The 16,183-nt window shown below is 45.2% G+C and overlaps 1 protein-coding gene across 1 annotated transcript in view; it reads left to right on the forward strand.

The window, feature by feature from the left end:
• CATSPERD (cation channel sperm associated auxiliary subunit delta) overlaps window positions 1-16,183 on the forward strand; it is a 56,841-nt gene that overhangs the window by 1,539 nt on the left and 39,119 nt on the right. The window contains exons 2-8 of the mRNA XM_032883709.1: window positions 505-559; window positions 1,411-1,487; window positions 7,213-7,285; window positions 7,997-8,111; window positions 11,539-11,606; window positions 12,754-12,867; window positions 15,888-15,971. Coding sequence (XP_032739600.1) covers window positions 505-559; window positions 1,411-1,487; window positions 7,213-7,285; window positions 7,997-8,111; window positions 11,539-11,606; window positions 12,754-12,867; window positions 15,888-15,971 — 586 coding nt within the window. The remainder of the gene's footprint in view (window positions 1-504; window positions 560-1,410; window positions 1,488-7,212; window positions 7,286-7,996; window positions 8,112-11,538; window positions 11,607-12,753; window positions 12,868-15,887; window positions 15,972-16,183) is intronic.

Genomic DNA, 16,183 nt, shown 5'->3' on the forward strand with positions numbered 1-16,183 from the left:
CACCTGGGAATTTGTTAGACTTGGACCTACTGAATCAGAGACTCGGAGGTGGGGCCTAGCAGTCTACCCTTTATCAAGCCTCCAGGTGCTTCTGGCACATGTCAAGCTGGACAACCTCTGCTATAAACTATAAACTGTACCAACCTTCTCCAGCCACCAAGACCATCCACCTCCCCACCCCTGGCCTGGCCACAGACTTAAAAAAAAAAAAAAAAAAAAAAAAAGGAGAGAGAGAAAGAAGACCTTGGGGTTGAAGTAGGAGTTCCTAATCTGAGGTCTGCAAATGAGCCTTTATGAGCTCTCGGAAATTAAATCTCCATTGTTGCATGTAGATGTGTGTGTGGGGGGGGAAGGCCCACAGTTTCATCAGAATTTCCAGGGCCTTCCACAACCCTAAAGCATCAGGAACAGGTATTTTAGGGTTAACCCAGAGGCACCCTGGTAGGAGTCCTGCTGAATATTTGGTAGAAATGACAGATGGTCTCTCTTGTCACTTACTTCTAGTAATCACATGGTGAGGACAGGAAAGGTGTTTCCTATCAGACAGCAAATTCAAGGGGTATGTGGCTCCACACTGCTTGCTCTCTCTCTCTCTCTCCCCTTCACTTTCAGAACTAACACTCAGTATTTCTTGGTGCCCGTGATGTGTTAGGTATAGAGCATTATCTAATTCCTACCATTGCACCTGGAAGAGGGCTTAATCTTTCCCATTTTACTAAAAAAAGTTGCAAGTAATCAAATGACATGAAGAAAGCCAGGAGATGGAAGTGGGTTTAGAACTCAGATACTCCTTTTCAGTGTTCATTTGCTACACTGTAACTCTGGAATAATAAGAAACAAACCGTTACTTGGCTTGCATGAGGTCCTGAAAGAAGGAACTTTTTTTTTTTCACCCTGCATGTGCCTACAATGCAGGAAGAAATATTTCACCTGTTAAAATACGTTTCCTGTCGACACGGCCTTATTTCAGAAAGTGATGTCTGCATTTCTAAATCCTCTCTAAGTGCCTGGTCCCTAACATGTTACCTTTACAATTCCTCATCCTCTGGTGTCTCTTCCAAATAACTCATGATCTGTAAATATGCAGTAACATGGACAAGGAATGTGATATCAGTAATTGTCCTGTTAATCTCTCGTAATTTTTTATTTTGACATAAATACACAGCAAGTGGCAAATAGAGCACAGAGATGTCTCAGATACTGCTCACCCAGCTTCTCTACCCTCCTCCCCGCCCTCCCCTTGACATCTGACGTCACCAGAGTGTACTAGGAAAACAGGAGAATTACATTGCATTCCTATTACGCACTTGCCTCAACTTCACATTTACAGTTTCAATGTTCTATATCAGGAAATTATTTTTCTCAACCGTTCATTATTACTGATATTATTGTATGACTCTCTCTCTCTAGGACCAACTGTATTTTTCATCTACGAGAGCACACTTGATTAAACATCCTTGCAAGAAAAACGTAGCCCTGTATCTAGGGTAAGTGACCGTTTTATGTACTGTTAACTTCCTTTTTATTAAAATGTTAGATTTGACCTCATTCATTCATTCATTCATTCAACAGACATTAAGGCAGATGGATGTTGCTGTTTGCTGGCCTGTAGGGAGTTCGTAGTCAGGGTGAGGGTCAGAGGAAGAGAAATGAAGAAACCAGCAAATAAAAGAATTACAGTGTGGTATGGTATCACCTGTCACAGATCCTGGATATAATTAATCATCATGGAGGGGGAGGCATTCAAAGGAATGGGGATACTCTGCCCAGCGTGCACTTGGGGTCATCAGGGTGCAAGGTTAGGAAACCAGCTGTGTACAGCATACTGTAATGTTTACTCCTCATCCTAAGGGCAATGGAGGGTTGGGAGGTACACAGTTTGTGTTCAGGAGGATTTCAAGAGCCCAGGCAAAACAAACAAACAAACAAACAAGAAACACAACAGAACAACAATGTGCTAAAGTCTAAACAGAAGGCAAGGCTATAAACAGGAGGGGACACAGCAGGACGTGTCAGTTCTCCTGGGGTGTGGAGATCGGAGGTGAGCAAGCCGTCTAAGATGGCCCTCAAGTTTCTGGTGTAAGGAACAGGGCGGGTGAGAGAGTTGGCAGTGTGGGGTGGCTTGCTGCTTGCGAGACATCGAGGACACGTGAGGCCAAAACTGGGAACAGAAGGTCTTCTACCTGTCAGTGCTAGTTCTGGCTGTGGGCCGTCACCCAGTGATCTCTTAATCGGCCGGAAGTTCTGGTGAATCTTGATTATACAGAGCAGGTGGGAGAAGAGAAAGAGAAATGGGAACCCAGGAGACCCAAGAAGCTAGGGAAGGTAGGAGCGAGGGAGGACAGAGGGATGTCACAGAGAAGTCAGGGCACGTGGGTGGGGAAGCAGCTGACAAAGCAGTGGGACAGACAGGATAGAAAGCAAGGACGGAGAGGTCCAAGGTTTATGTCACTCTCTCCAGAAGCCAAGACATTCCTGTACCTGGTGCAATGTGGATGAACCTGGAGGACATTATGCTCAATGACATAAGCTAGACCCAGAAGGACCTATCCCGCAGGACCCCACTCCCTGGAGGTCCCCAGAGTAGTCCCGTCCACAGAGACAGGAAATGGTGGGAGCCAGGGCTGGGCAGGGGTGGGGAGTCCATGCTTCACAGGGACAGAGTCTCCGTGTGGGGAGATGGAAAGCTCTAGAGACAGAGGGTGGGCGTGGCTGCAGGACAGCGTGAGTGTGCTTCGTGCTGCTGAGCTGGACATTAGAAACAATTATAATGGCATATTTTATCACAATTAAAATAAATTGTGAAACACACATTTTATATTGTGTGTGTTGTACCGCAGTTCAAAAAATTAAAATTTTTAGTTGATTAAAATTAAATGCAGTGTAGAAGCCACGCAAACGAAGCACATTTCAGACACTCAGCAGAGCTCGTGGCAAGCGTGTGGGACAGCCCAGGAGCAGAATGGTCCCCTCATCACATCTGCTTTAGAGCAGGAGTCACAGACAGTGGCCTCCCCAGCCAGATTCAGCCCCGCCACCTGACTGTGTATGGCTGGCAAGTTAAGAATAGTCTTTATGTATTTATACGACTGAAGGCAGTCAAGAGTAGAACTGTATTTTGTGGCAGTGAAATGATGTGAAATTCAAATTTTGATGTCCATAATAAGGTTTTAATTGTCCACAGAAGCATTTGTGCTACAAGAGCAGAGTTGAGCAGTCCAGACAGAGGCCATGGGGTCCCTAAAATATGGCCTTTCTGTCCTTTTACAGGAAAAGTTTGCCAGACACCCAGCTTAAAGCATAACATGCTTAAGCAATATCCTGATCCTTACAACACACTGGAGTCAGAGAGGGTCTGATTCCAACAGTTTCTGGCAATGAGACGTTCTAATGCTTAATACAGTGAGGAAAATGTCACTTTTTTGCTGGGAGCGCTGGTGAGGATGAGGACAAACATGGATGAGGCTAAGTGGGTTTGGACAGTTTGGCAGAATCTGTCAAAATGTTCAACACACGTTCTCAGACACAAGGACCCCATTTCTTGGCAGTTAACCTAAAATGATACTGTGTTTATGTTGCTCATGCATGTGCTTCCTGAGCCCTTTGTCCCATCTGGAACCTCTCCCTGGAGTGTCCTTTCTTCTCTGGTCAGTCCCTCCAGGTGGGAGGGACAGCATGAGCAAAGGCCCTGAGGCAGGCCCTTGCTTGATTTTTGGAGGAACAGTTCAAAGACAATGAGTGAGGGGAAGGAGTGAAGGGAGATGTCAACAGTATTAGATCACGTGGGGCTTTGTAAGGTGTGGTGACACATTTGGATTTCAGTGGAAAGCCACCAGAGATTAAGCAGAGGAGTGAAACAATCTAACTCCTTTTTTAAATGACTGTTGATTGTTGGGTGACAAACAGGTAGCAGAGAGGTGAGACGGCAGAAGGACACAAGTGAGGGGCTGAGGCTATAGCACAGTGAGAGACCAGGGAGGCAGTATTGGAGGGAGATAGGGTTAGGAGAATCATACGTGAAATCTAGTGATGCAGAGGAGGAGCGGTCTTGGGGGCAATCAAGGAAGGCTGCATGGAGGAAGGGGCATCAGGGACTAGTTGAAGCCCAGGTAGGATTTCAGTCCATCAGGGTGACAGTGAGGAAGGTCAATAGTACTGAGGGCAAGAAGCCCTAGGGTAGGGAGATGGGTAGAGTTCAGATTATGGACCACCCTGCAGGCCAGTTTAGAAATCTTGCCCTTGCTCCTTTAGGATATAGGTAGCGAGTCAAGTTTTCTAAGTAGGAGTGTGGCCTGGCTGATGCCTGCAGCCACTGCCTTTGGAGCTGGCTGTTATCTTTTGCTATAAAATCATGATATGCCTAATTTTTTTAAAGATTTTTAAAAAATATATTTACTTGACAGAGAGAGGGATGGCGAGAGAGGGAATACAAACAGGGTGATTGGGAGAGGGAGAAGCAGGCTTACTGCTGAGCAGGGAGGCCAATGAGGGGCTTGATCCCAGAATCCTGGGATCAAGACCCGAGCTGAAGGCAGACGCCCAATGACTGAGCCCCCCAGGTGCCCCAATATATCTAATTTAAACATGTTTCCTATTTCTTTCCCATGTTTACAGACATCAAATTTTGTTGACCACATGCCAGTCTTTTGCAAGACTGTCATGAGAGTCTCCTACTTTCTAATTTACTGTTTCAAACCTTTTCTTTTTGTTTTTTAAGATTTTATTCATTTATTTGAGAGAGAGAAGCACAGAGCCTCACAACTCTGAGATCCTGATTTGAGTCGAAACCAAAAGTCAGATGCTTAACTGCCTGAGCCACCCAGGTGCCCCTCTAATTTACTGTGTTCAAATTGTGTCTAAAACCAGACCAAATAAAATTTGAAGGAAAGCGTATTACTAAGGTATTTCAACTTTAGCCTGTGAACAAAAGTGTTGATTTTGCATGTGCTGAATTTGCGGTTACTTCCTTCTAGGTTCTTAATTAGGTTTCTAATAGCTAAGGTTCCTGAAAAAGTGAACCATTATATATTTATTTCAACCCCAAACTTGTTTCTTTATATTTTTCCCCCAGTGACCTAAAGAAGGTCTTGTAGGTAGAAACAGTGTTTGGGCATCAGAGCCTGGTATCCAACAAAGGGGTACCAAATGCATGAATGAATTAGAGTTTGTTTTAAAAAAGAAAAAGGTCAAAATAGGTGAAAACCTTATAGTAGTTCAGAAAACTTCTGTTTAGAATACTCAGGAGCACCTGGGTGGCTCAGTTGGTTAAGTATCTGACTCAATTTTGCCTCAGGTCATATCTCAGGGTCATGAGATGAAGTCCTATGCTGGGTGTGGAGCCTGCTTGGGATTCTCTCTTCCTCTCCCTCTGCCCCTCCTACCCAACAACACCTCCTTCCCCCTCTGGCTGTGTACACATGCACTTGCTCTCTCTCTCTCTCTCTCTTAAAAAGAAAAGGGAGGCCTGGGTGTCTCAGTTAAGTGTCTGCCTTTGGTTCAGGTCGTGATCCCAGGGTCCAGGGATCAAGTCCCACATCCGGCTCCCTGCTCAGTGGGGAGCCTGCTTCTCCCTCTGCCTGCTCCTCCCCCTGCTTGTGCATGCTCTCTCTCACTCTCTGACAAATAAATAAATAAAATATTTTAAAAATTTTAAATAAAGAAAAGAAGAGAAAACAAAACAAAACTCACCTCAGTGACAGATTCTAAAACAGAAACAAAACCCAAGGGCACCTGCCTGGCTCAGTCCATTAAGCATCTGATTCTTGATTTTAGATCAGGTCTCAGTCTCAGTGTCATGTGCTCAAGCCTCACACTGGGCTCTGTACTGGGCATGGTCCCTACTTAAAAAAAAGAGAGAGCAAGAGAAACAAAACCTGAAAGTAAATAAACAAGTAAAATAATATTCCTCGGTTTGTGCTTCAGTGTTCCTTTCTCCTCCGATGTTTTATTGGTTTTGATGTCGACTGTGTATTTGCTGAACCTATTCAGCCCTGTAAAAGAGACAACATAAAGGTAAAAGTAACAGAGAATCATATCACTCTTATTTACTTTGTATTGGAGTTCCCAGCCAATGCAGTATGACTAGATAAATACATGAAATGTAAAACACATTGGAAAGAAAGAGACAACATTTGCCAAAACCAAGAGTGTCAGCTCCTAGGAGTAATAACTGAGTGCAGCAGGAGGGCCAAATACAACACAGACGTTGAAAACATCAACACCTCTCTTGTAAACTAGCCATGACGACTCAGAAAAGTAGTTATGAAAAACATCATTCCCAATAGCAACAAACACTTTAAAACATAAGAAATAACTCACAGTTCCTTTCTGTCTAAAACCGTAAGACTCTCCTGGAGGAGGCAGAAGAAAAAGATCTGGATAAGGAGGCAGTATACCATGTTCATGGATGGCCTTTCACTTCTTAAAACTTTCCTGCCCTGAGGGAACACATTGTTTCTCTCATGCATACACATTCCTGGTCTGAAACCTTTTACTTTAGTGGGGTCAGAACCATATAAATGACAAAGCTGAAGTTCATCCTGAGTAAGGCAAGCTGTTGCTTAAAGTACTTTTTATATAATTTTATATTTGACATGGTCACACCTTTAAAATTTTATTTCAAGAAGTCAAATACCCAGTCTATAGAGGTTTACTCATGCAAAGATAGATAAGACCCAAACCTTGGAGGCACCTGGGTGGCTCAGTGGGTTAAGCCTCTGCCTTCAGCTCAGGTCATGATCTCAGGGTCCTGGGATCGAGCCCCGTTTTGGGCTCTCTGCTTGGCAGGGAGTCTGCTTCCCCCTCTCTCTCTCCCTGCCTCTCTGCCTACTTGTGATCTCTCTGTCAAATAAATAAATAAAATATAAAAAAAAAAAACCCAAACCTTGTCTTTAAAAAGTGGAGGGGGCACCTGGATGGCTCAGTCATTTGGGCATCTGATTCTTGATTTCAGCTCAGGTTGTGATCTCAGGATCGTGAGATTGAGGCCCATGTCTGGCTCTGCACTCAGTGGGGAGTCAGCTTGGGAGTCTCTCTCTCCCTCTTCCTCTCTCCACTGCTCACACACACCCTCTCTCTCTCTCTCAAATAAAATGTGTTTTTTTAAAAAAGAGGAATTTTGTTTGAGTAAAACATTTTTAGAGTGTCTGACATTCTCTTTTTTTCATTTCTTGTGAGAAATTGTCCTAATTTAACTCTTTTATTGTCTTTCAGAAGACAAATCTTTTTCACGACAGATAATTTCAAAAGTAGTCTCCTTCCACTTTCCATCCCTGCATCAATGAAGGTAGTTATTTTACTGAACCATCTGAAGGATTCTCAACATAAGTAACATTCAGGGAAAAGTTACAGTTTGGAAATATCACACTAGTCTGTTTTTGTTAGTTTGGGGGCTTATATTAAAAAATACCTCTAAAAGATATTGAGAGCAATTTCTAAGCCAGAAGAAGGGTCGATTCTATTCTGCCCTTACTACTAAGATAGGCTTTTTTTTTTTCTTTTACTGAAGCAGAATTGTTGGAAGTGCTCCTTATAACTGTTTGTGCATTATGAATAGAGAGATTATATGAACTAATTTCAGGGCCTCCCTAAATTGTCCTAAACCAAAACAGAAAAAAACCTTTACCCTCTCAGTAACTATCTTGAGAAATTCTACCGCTGGCCCTTACACTAAAGAAGGCTTTGCCATCTATTGAAAGACCAGTGTTTCTCTTATAAGCATCACATTTATCGTTTATGTTCATCGTTCATAATTTACACTTTAAGCTTTATCCTCAGAGAAAGTTTTGATAAGGAAGAAGGAAGTATCTGAGGGCACTAAACACCAATTCTGAGCCCTCAGTTTCAGTCCCAGGTGAGCCCAGAATATTCAGTTCCCAACACCGAGGAACCAAACAACTTGCTGGCATACATATTTCTTAAATGTGCATCTAGACGTCTTAGTTTCCAAACCGTCAGAAAGGATGCACTTCCTGATATCCTGTGTCGTTATTTTCAGGTTGGCACACCAGAATTAACATCGGCACATATCGCTGACTCAGTATTGGTGTTGGTAGTGAATCAAAAAGTCTATATTTATGACTATGAAGCCAATTCCTGGAACACATCTCTAGGTATATGTGTTTTGTATTTTTTCTTATTTTGTTTGCAATCCGCCAACATCCAAGAACAGGTTTATTAATTTTGGAAATAGAAACAAAGCTGCTCCTTGGATGTCAGCCCCTAGACACTACCTTGTCCTTTAAAATTCAAATGAAAATTGTTCATATGGTGGGAACCTCATGTTTCTGTTGGGGATTGTAGTTACCCACCACAAAAGTCTGCTCTGACATGATTGGAGTAAATGAGGGACTTCAGCAGGAATTGTGTTAGGGTGGATGTCAGGGAGGATCAAGGAGGGCCAAGAATGGCTCATACATGCTCGTTGACAAGGCTGGGCGATGGGAATATTCAGTCCCACCTGCTGCCCATTAGGGACAGGGAACAGGACAGAAGGTAAGCTGTATGAGGACAGAGAAAGGAGAGAACCCTCATGCAGGAGGCAAGGGGAGGAGGTCAAGAAGGAAGAGAAGGGAGATGCCATTCTTTAGAGAAGAGGGATGGTTGGGTACCCGTTGTGATGAGGAAGGGGTCAGTTTGGGGTGCCTGGGTGGCTCGGATGGTTGGGCATCTGACTTTTGATTTTGGCTCTGGTCACGATGTCAGGGTCAAGAGATGGGGCCCTACGTTGGGTTCCACACTCAACACGGAGTCTACTTCTCCCTCTCCCCCTGTTTCTCCCCACCCTCCTGCTCTCTCTCTCTCTCTTAAATAAATCTTTAAAAAATTTTAACAAAGAGAGGAAAGGAAAGAAGTCAGTCCACGGTTTCTCAACCCCAGCACTGCTGACATTTAAGGCCAGGTCATTCTCTGTGGGGGGCCAACCTGGGCACCGTGGGGATGTGGCGCAGCATCTCTGGCCCCATCCATCCCCTGCCAGGAGTGCGCCTCCCCCCGCATGTCCTGACACCACAAACATCCCCAGACATCACCCAGTGTCCCCCGAGAGTCAAAATCTCCTCAGTTGAGAGCCACAAGGGTTGGTAGATCCCCATCTTGCCATGTGTTATTCTTTTGCTTCACTTATATTAGTTTTGGTGAAAGACTGTGGACCCCACGAGAGGGAACCTTTTCCAGCCAGTGCAGTTCCTGCCAGGTGCTTGCTGAGCCCTAGCTGGAGAGGGGCTGACAACCCCTGGGAGGGACAGAGAAGCAGAGCAGAAGAGCCACACACTGGTTTGGCCCCCGTCTGACTTCTCATTACAGCGCTGGGATTTGGCCTTCAGCAACAAGGTGACCTGGGGATTCTGAGTGAATTATGCTCGGCAGCTGGGCGGGTACAGAATGTATCTAACCCAGGTGGAGCTGGGACCCCGGGCCTCCGTCAGGGACTGTAGAAACAAGCCCCAGAAACCTGCTCGGACCAGTCTGGGGGCCACATGATCAACTGTCACATCCAAACCAAACACCCAGCTGCCTCTGAAACACGAGTCCATCCATTTCTTGCAGAACTTACTGCCTGGAGCCAAACAGCTGCACAGCCCTCCTTGCTTCCCCCCACCTCCCTGCCTCCAAAATTCACCCCTGAACTGGCTCTCACCTTGCTGCCCCGCCAGACCCCTCTATCCCCCTCCTGCGTCACTTCTTTTCTCTCTCCATTTCATGCCTTTCTCATTTTGGAGGGGGGAAGGGAGCATAAAAGCCACATAAAACTGACCGTTTTAACCATTTTAAAGTGTACAATTCAGTGGCATTTAGTACATTCCCAATGTTGTGCCACCATCACTGCTATCTAGTTTTGGAACATTCCGTCACCCTGAGGAGAAAGACCTTCCCCATCAGCAGTCCCTTCCCAGCCCTCCCCAGCCCCTGGCAACCACACAGCCACTTTCTGTCTCCGTGGATGGGCCTGTTCGGCACGTTTTACATGCATGGAATCTCACACTTTGTGGCTTGTGTCTGGCTTCTCTCACTGACTGTTGTGTTTTCGAGCTTCCTTCCAATTTTAGTGTGTGTCAGCGGCTTGCTCCTTTTTAAGGCTGAATAATATTCCACTGTGTGGTTGAACCACTTTTGTCCATTCATTAGCTGCTGGACACTTGGCTTGTTTCGTCCTTTGAGCCATTATGCGATAGAGTTTCTATGCCTATTCCTGTATGAGTCTGTATGTGGATGCAAGTTTCCAGTTCTCTGGAGTAACCTAACCTAGGAGTAGAATTGCTGGGTCATCTGGAAACTCCATGTTTTAATGTATTGAGGGACCATAAGGGCTCCTCGTAATGCCAGTCAGTCCAGCCTCTCTTCTTCCTCTTCTCTCCATCGCTTTCTTCAACAGCATCCAAAGGACTGACTCCCCACCCCCTGACCCACCCTAGCTCCCACATCTACCTTCTGTCTCTATGGATGGGGCTCATACAGTAGACTCATGCAGGGTGTGTCCTCGTGTCTGGCTTCTCTCACTGAGCACAATATCCTCAAGGTCCATCCATGCTGCAGGAGGTATCAGTATGTCCTTCCTATTTAAGGCCAAATAATATTCCACTGTGTGTCTGCGTGACATTTTTGCTCATCCATTCATTATCTGTCAACGGACACCTGGGTTGCTTCCATGTTTTAGTGATTGTGAATAATCCAGCCATGAACATGGGCATGCAAATATCTCCTTTAGTCTCTGCTTTCGGTTCTTTTGAGTGGTAGGTCTACCCAGAAGTGGGATTGCCAGATTTCTATTTTCATTTTCTTGAGGAGCTGTCATCCTGTCTCCCACACCACATGCACCCATTTACATTCCTGCCAACAGTGCACGAGGCTCCTAAGCTCCCCATCCTCGCCAACACTTGATTTCTGATTCTTTGGTAATAACCATCCCAATACGTGGGAGTGCCATCTCACTGGGGTTTTGCTTTGCATTTCCCTGATGATCGGTGATGCCAAGAGCACCTCTCTGTCTTGTTGGCCACGTGCATATTTTCTTTGGATCTGAAACTTCTGCTTTTACAATAGAATCAAAGAATGCCTCCCTAAGAGAAGGTGAAAGGAGCTAAGAGAAAGGAGCCCTTCCTGCCATTTTGGCAGGGTCCTAAGAGTGTCTGAGAAACCAGTGGTTCTCACATGTGACAGGTATGTCCCCCTTGGCAATGTTTGGAGATAGTTTTAGTTGTTAAGACTGGGGGAGGGTGCCATACTGGCATCGAGTCAGCAGAGACAAAGTTGCTGCAGAACAGAGTACCATGCACACAGAATGGCCCCACAACCAAGAACCATCTGGCTCCAAATGTCAGTAGTGTCAAGGTTGAGAAACCCTGCTCTACCCTTTTCTCTGAAAATTATGGAGGTCATGGTTTATTTATTTATTTCTTTCTTTATTTTTAAAGAGTAGGCTCCACACCCAACATGGGGCTCGAACTCACAACCCTGAGATCAAGAGTTGGATACTCCACCAACTGAGCCAGCCAGGTACCCCAGAAGCTCATGTTTTTAAAAATGATCTTGTCCTTTTAGGTATAGAACACCCTGTTTCACATGTTTCTGGTGACAACTGTTGTTACAGCAGACATCCATTTTGTGTGGTGAGTATATGGTGTGGAGCCTGCCATTCTTTTTTTTTTTTTTGCTCTATTTTGAATATAGATAATTATGAATGAAAATAGAGACATGACAGCTGGAACATCAGGTTCCATGATGGACATGGGCAGGGTCCCTGCCCCAGGGTTCAGAGAGGACCTGAGATACGGGATCACCTGGCTGACACCCTAGGAATATACCCGCCTACCTTCCTTTTTTAAACTTGTTATTTTGAAATGATTATAGACCCTGCAGGAAGTCCCACACGCCCTTCACCAATGGTCCCACCAGCGGTTCCACCTTATGTAACTGTAGTAAAAAACTACAACCAGGAAGCTGACATGGAAATAACTGTGTGCGTCTAATTCTGTGCCATTTATCTATGTGTGAAGTCACAGAAAGATTACATCCTGTGAAATACTAGACTCTTCCATCAGCCCATAGCTCTCCCTACATCCCTGCCCCACGGTCCCTAACCCCTGGCAAACACTAACCTGTTCTCCATCTCTATAATCCCATCATTTCAAGAATATTCTCTACCAGGGATCCTACAACATTTAACTCTGGGGAATTAGCTTTTGTCCACACTGGAGACTCCGCCCACTGGTTGGAGACTCCTCCCACTCATTGCGCGTATCTAATCCATTCCCCTTTGTTGTCGAGTAATAGTCCATGGAGTGTATCTGGTTGTTTCCACTTTTTGGTTATTATGAGTAAAGCTGCAATGAACGTTCATTTGTGTCTGCACATAAGTTTTCATCTCTGGGATAAATGCCCAGGAGCATGATCACGGGCATCTATCTCCTTTTTTTTTTTAAACTGAGATACAATTGAGATACAACAATGTATACATTTAAGGTGTACAATGTGTTGACTTGATACATTCATATGTTACAATATGATTGACCATCATAGCATTAACTAATACCGCCCTCGCATGATCATTGTTTACTTTTTGTGGTGAGAACAATTAAGATGTAGTCTCTTAGCAACTTTGAAATGTATAATACAGTGTTGTTGTCTGTAATCACTATGCTGTGTATTAGATCTCTCAAACTTATTTATCTACCAGTTGCAAGCTTGTACCCTTAAAGAACATTTCCCCAACAACTCTAACCCTCTATCTCCTTTTGAATGTGTGCCTTCTTCCAGGATATGAGTAATTCAGTTTTTGCTTATTTGTACGGAGATCAGATATCTCAGACCACTGTATATTTCTCAAACACCCGGGGATACAAATTTCAGAAGTTTGCCTATGAAAGACAGGTATGTTCAATTTGGTAAAAAAATGAACAGCAAAATAATAAATATATATTTATGTCCTGCATGGTAGGAGTCATTAGCAATCCCTGGGTGAGCAAGAGCTTTTCTCTTTTGAAGAGACTGATGGGCTTAGAGAGTAGGGAAAATTTCAGGTCAAAGGAGCTGGCTAGGGAGAGTAGGAAGTTAGGAAGGGTTTCAAAAGGGGTTAGGGCATTGGATGGTTTCAGGAGTACTCATGTTAACAAAGCTGGGGACACAGTAAAGTCTGCACTTAACCCCAGGTCCACCCAAAATTCAGTACCATTGGGTACCATCAACATCCCAATTATAGAGGACAGAACAGTCCTGGCTCAGTTCCTACCCTCCCCAAAGTATATTCATCCAGAACCACAGCACATAACCCTACTTGGAAATCGGGTCTTTGCAAATTTAATGATTAAGTTGAGATCATTCTGGATCGGGGTGGGTCCTCAACCCAATGACTGGTGTCCTTCTAAGAAGAGAGGACATGGAGAGATGCCCACAGAGAAGTTCTTGTGATGCTGCAGGAGACATTGTAGGCCACACCTGCAAGCCAGGAGATGCCGAGGACTCCTGACAACCTCCAGACGCTGGAAGAGAGGGATGGCGAGATTTCTTCCGCAGAGGAACCAGTGCTGCCAACACCTTGATTTCAGACTCCGGCTTCCACCAATGTGACGGTACATTTTTGTCGTTTGAAGCCATCAAGCACAGGGCAGCCCCAGGACACGGATACATGGGTAAAGGCACGGAGCGGTGCGGGGCCTTTACCTCACAGCCTGGCAGAGCTGGGATCTGAACAGCTCAAGTGGACAGGATCCTTGGTAGCTAAGAGCATGAGGTTGCTTTGTTCTAACGCAGAGAGTGGCTTTGCCCCCAAACATTCGGAAAGTCTGTGCAAAGCAAGGCAGGGAGCCTGCTCTGCTCTCCAGCTCTGACCGTGTCCTGAATGCGGTTTCTCTGCCCTGCCCAGGAAGCCCAAGGGAGCCTAGAACCTAATGCAAACCCCATGTTTGCATTCAAAATTAGGCCTTGAAGGACTTAACATCTGTGCTCAGTTGGAATTGATCATCACTAAAAAACTGATGTAGGTAGGTAGGTAGATAGACAGACAGTAAGAATCAGCTCACATGCTTAAAGGGGTGGAGAAGCCCCACAATCTGCCATCTGTGAGCTGGGGAACCAGGAAGCCTGGTAGCATAGTTCAGTCTGAAGACAAAGGCCTGAGGACCTGGGAACCGCTGGTAGAAGTCCCAGCATCCGAAGGCCCACGAGCCAGAAACTCTGATGTTTGAGGGCAGAAGATGGACAGGACATCCCAGCTCGAGAAGAGAGATCAAATTCACCTTTCCTCCTCCTCTTTGTTCTATGAGGGCCCCCAACAGATTGGGTGATGCCTGCCCACATCGGTGAGAGTGATCTTTATTGGGTCTACTAAATTAAATTCGAATCTCTTCCAGTATCACCCTCCCAGACACACCCAGAGAGAATGTTTTACCACCTACCTGGGCATACCTTAGCTCAGTCCAGCTGACACACAAAATGAACCAACACAAGTCCACCTCTTGTCAGTCTGGCACCTGTACGCGTCTCCTTCAACCACCCTTAATCTCCAAATAAAGACACTAACGAGGTCATCATTCCACCCAACACAATACAACCATCCTAAGTATAACTGCAAATGCACTCCTCCCTTCTGTGTGAAGTTTACTCTTCTCTTTGATGCCCCCTCACTCAAACACCAATTATTAATACAATAGTCTTTCTGCTCTGTGCATGTGTGTGTGAATGTGTGTGTGTGAGTGGCGGGGAGGGCGGTTACTGTTCTTTTCAAGGCCAGAAGGCTGACGTTCCTGATTCATCTCCTTGGAGTTCTGCCAGCAGGGAAGGAGTTGGGTGTCTGGTGGGGAGGTGATGGGCTGGGAAGTCCAGGAACCTGTTCCAGTTGGGATGGGTTGACTGTATGTCTTGGGTCACCTCGGGCCACCATAATAGACACCACAGACTGGGTGACTTAAACAGCAGACATTTATTTTTCACAGTTCTGGAGGATGGAAAATCCAAGATCAAGATGATGGCTGATTGAGCTCCTGGTGAGGGCTCTCTTCTTGGCTCACAGATGGCTCTTTCCATACTGTGTCCTCACATGAAGAAGAGAGAACGCTTGGACTCTCTCTCTCTCTCTTTTTTAAAGATTTTATTTATTTATTTATTTGAGAGAGAGAGACAGAGAGCTTGAGTGGGAGAGGAGCAAAGGGAGAGGAAGAAGCAGACTCCCCGCTGAGTAGGACTCTGCGATCATGACCTGAACCCAAGGCAGATTCTTAACTGACTGAGCCACCCAGGCACCCCTTCCAATAGGAATTCTTGCCCAGGCACTCTGGTGTCTCTTCTTACAAAGACACTAACCCCATCCTTGGGGCCCACTCTCATGGTCTCTTCTAAACCCACTTAGCTCCCAAAGGCCCCACCTCTAAGGACCATCCCATTGGTGATGCTAGTTTGAATGTTTGTACGCCCCCCCCCCCAACAATTGGGGAGAGACAATTTAGTTCATGGTGCTGTTTATAATAGAAAACTCCCCATGATAACCTAAGAGGCTTAAATAAAATAGTGGTCTTTCTCTCTCTTACCTGAAAGATTTCTGGAGGCAGTTAGCTGGGCTGTCCCACTGTCCCGAGGATAGGGCCCTTGGTCTTATGCTCCCATTTGGCTTCTGGATGCCTTGCTGACAAATTCAAAATCAGGTATGAGAAACCGAGGCAGGAGTGAAGGATTTAGATCACCATCTAACAGTCTGGGTCCACCCCACTTCCTCCAACACCCCCCCAAAAAGCTATCTTCATTCAAGGTTCTGTCCTACATGCTACATTTCCATAGAGGGGAAATAGATCATAACAAAAAAGACTTTGTTTCATTTTAGCTTATGAGGTAATCTGGAGTGAAAATCAAATGCATTAATGATTTATTCATGTGTGATTTTTTGTGTGTTTGTTTTATAGGCAGAACTAGTTGGGTCTTTGGGTGGGACCTTCTACTTTCACTCCTTGTCACAGGTTGGGCTGCTTCTCATTGATCAAGGGAAGGTGAGTAACTTTGGACTGGGAAGAAAGACTTAAGAGACCGTTGCCCCCAGCCAGGTTTTTGTTAATACTGACACACTTGGATTTTCATATCTGAAATCCATCTAGCTTTTCATTCACCTGTCCATCCATGTATCCATCTACCTAACCAACCAACCATCCACCCATCCATCCATACATCCATCCAACCATCCACCCACCCATCCACCCATCCA

This window comes from Lontra canadensis, unplaced genomic scaffold (assembly GCF_010015895.1).
Source record: "Lontra canadensis isolate GAN:19392208 unplaced genomic scaffold, GSC_riverotter_1.0 scaffold88, whole genome shotgun sequence".
NCBI classification, from domain to species: domain Eukaryota; kingdom Metazoa; phylum Chordata; class Mammalia; order Carnivora; family Mustelidae; genus Lontra; species Lontra canadensis.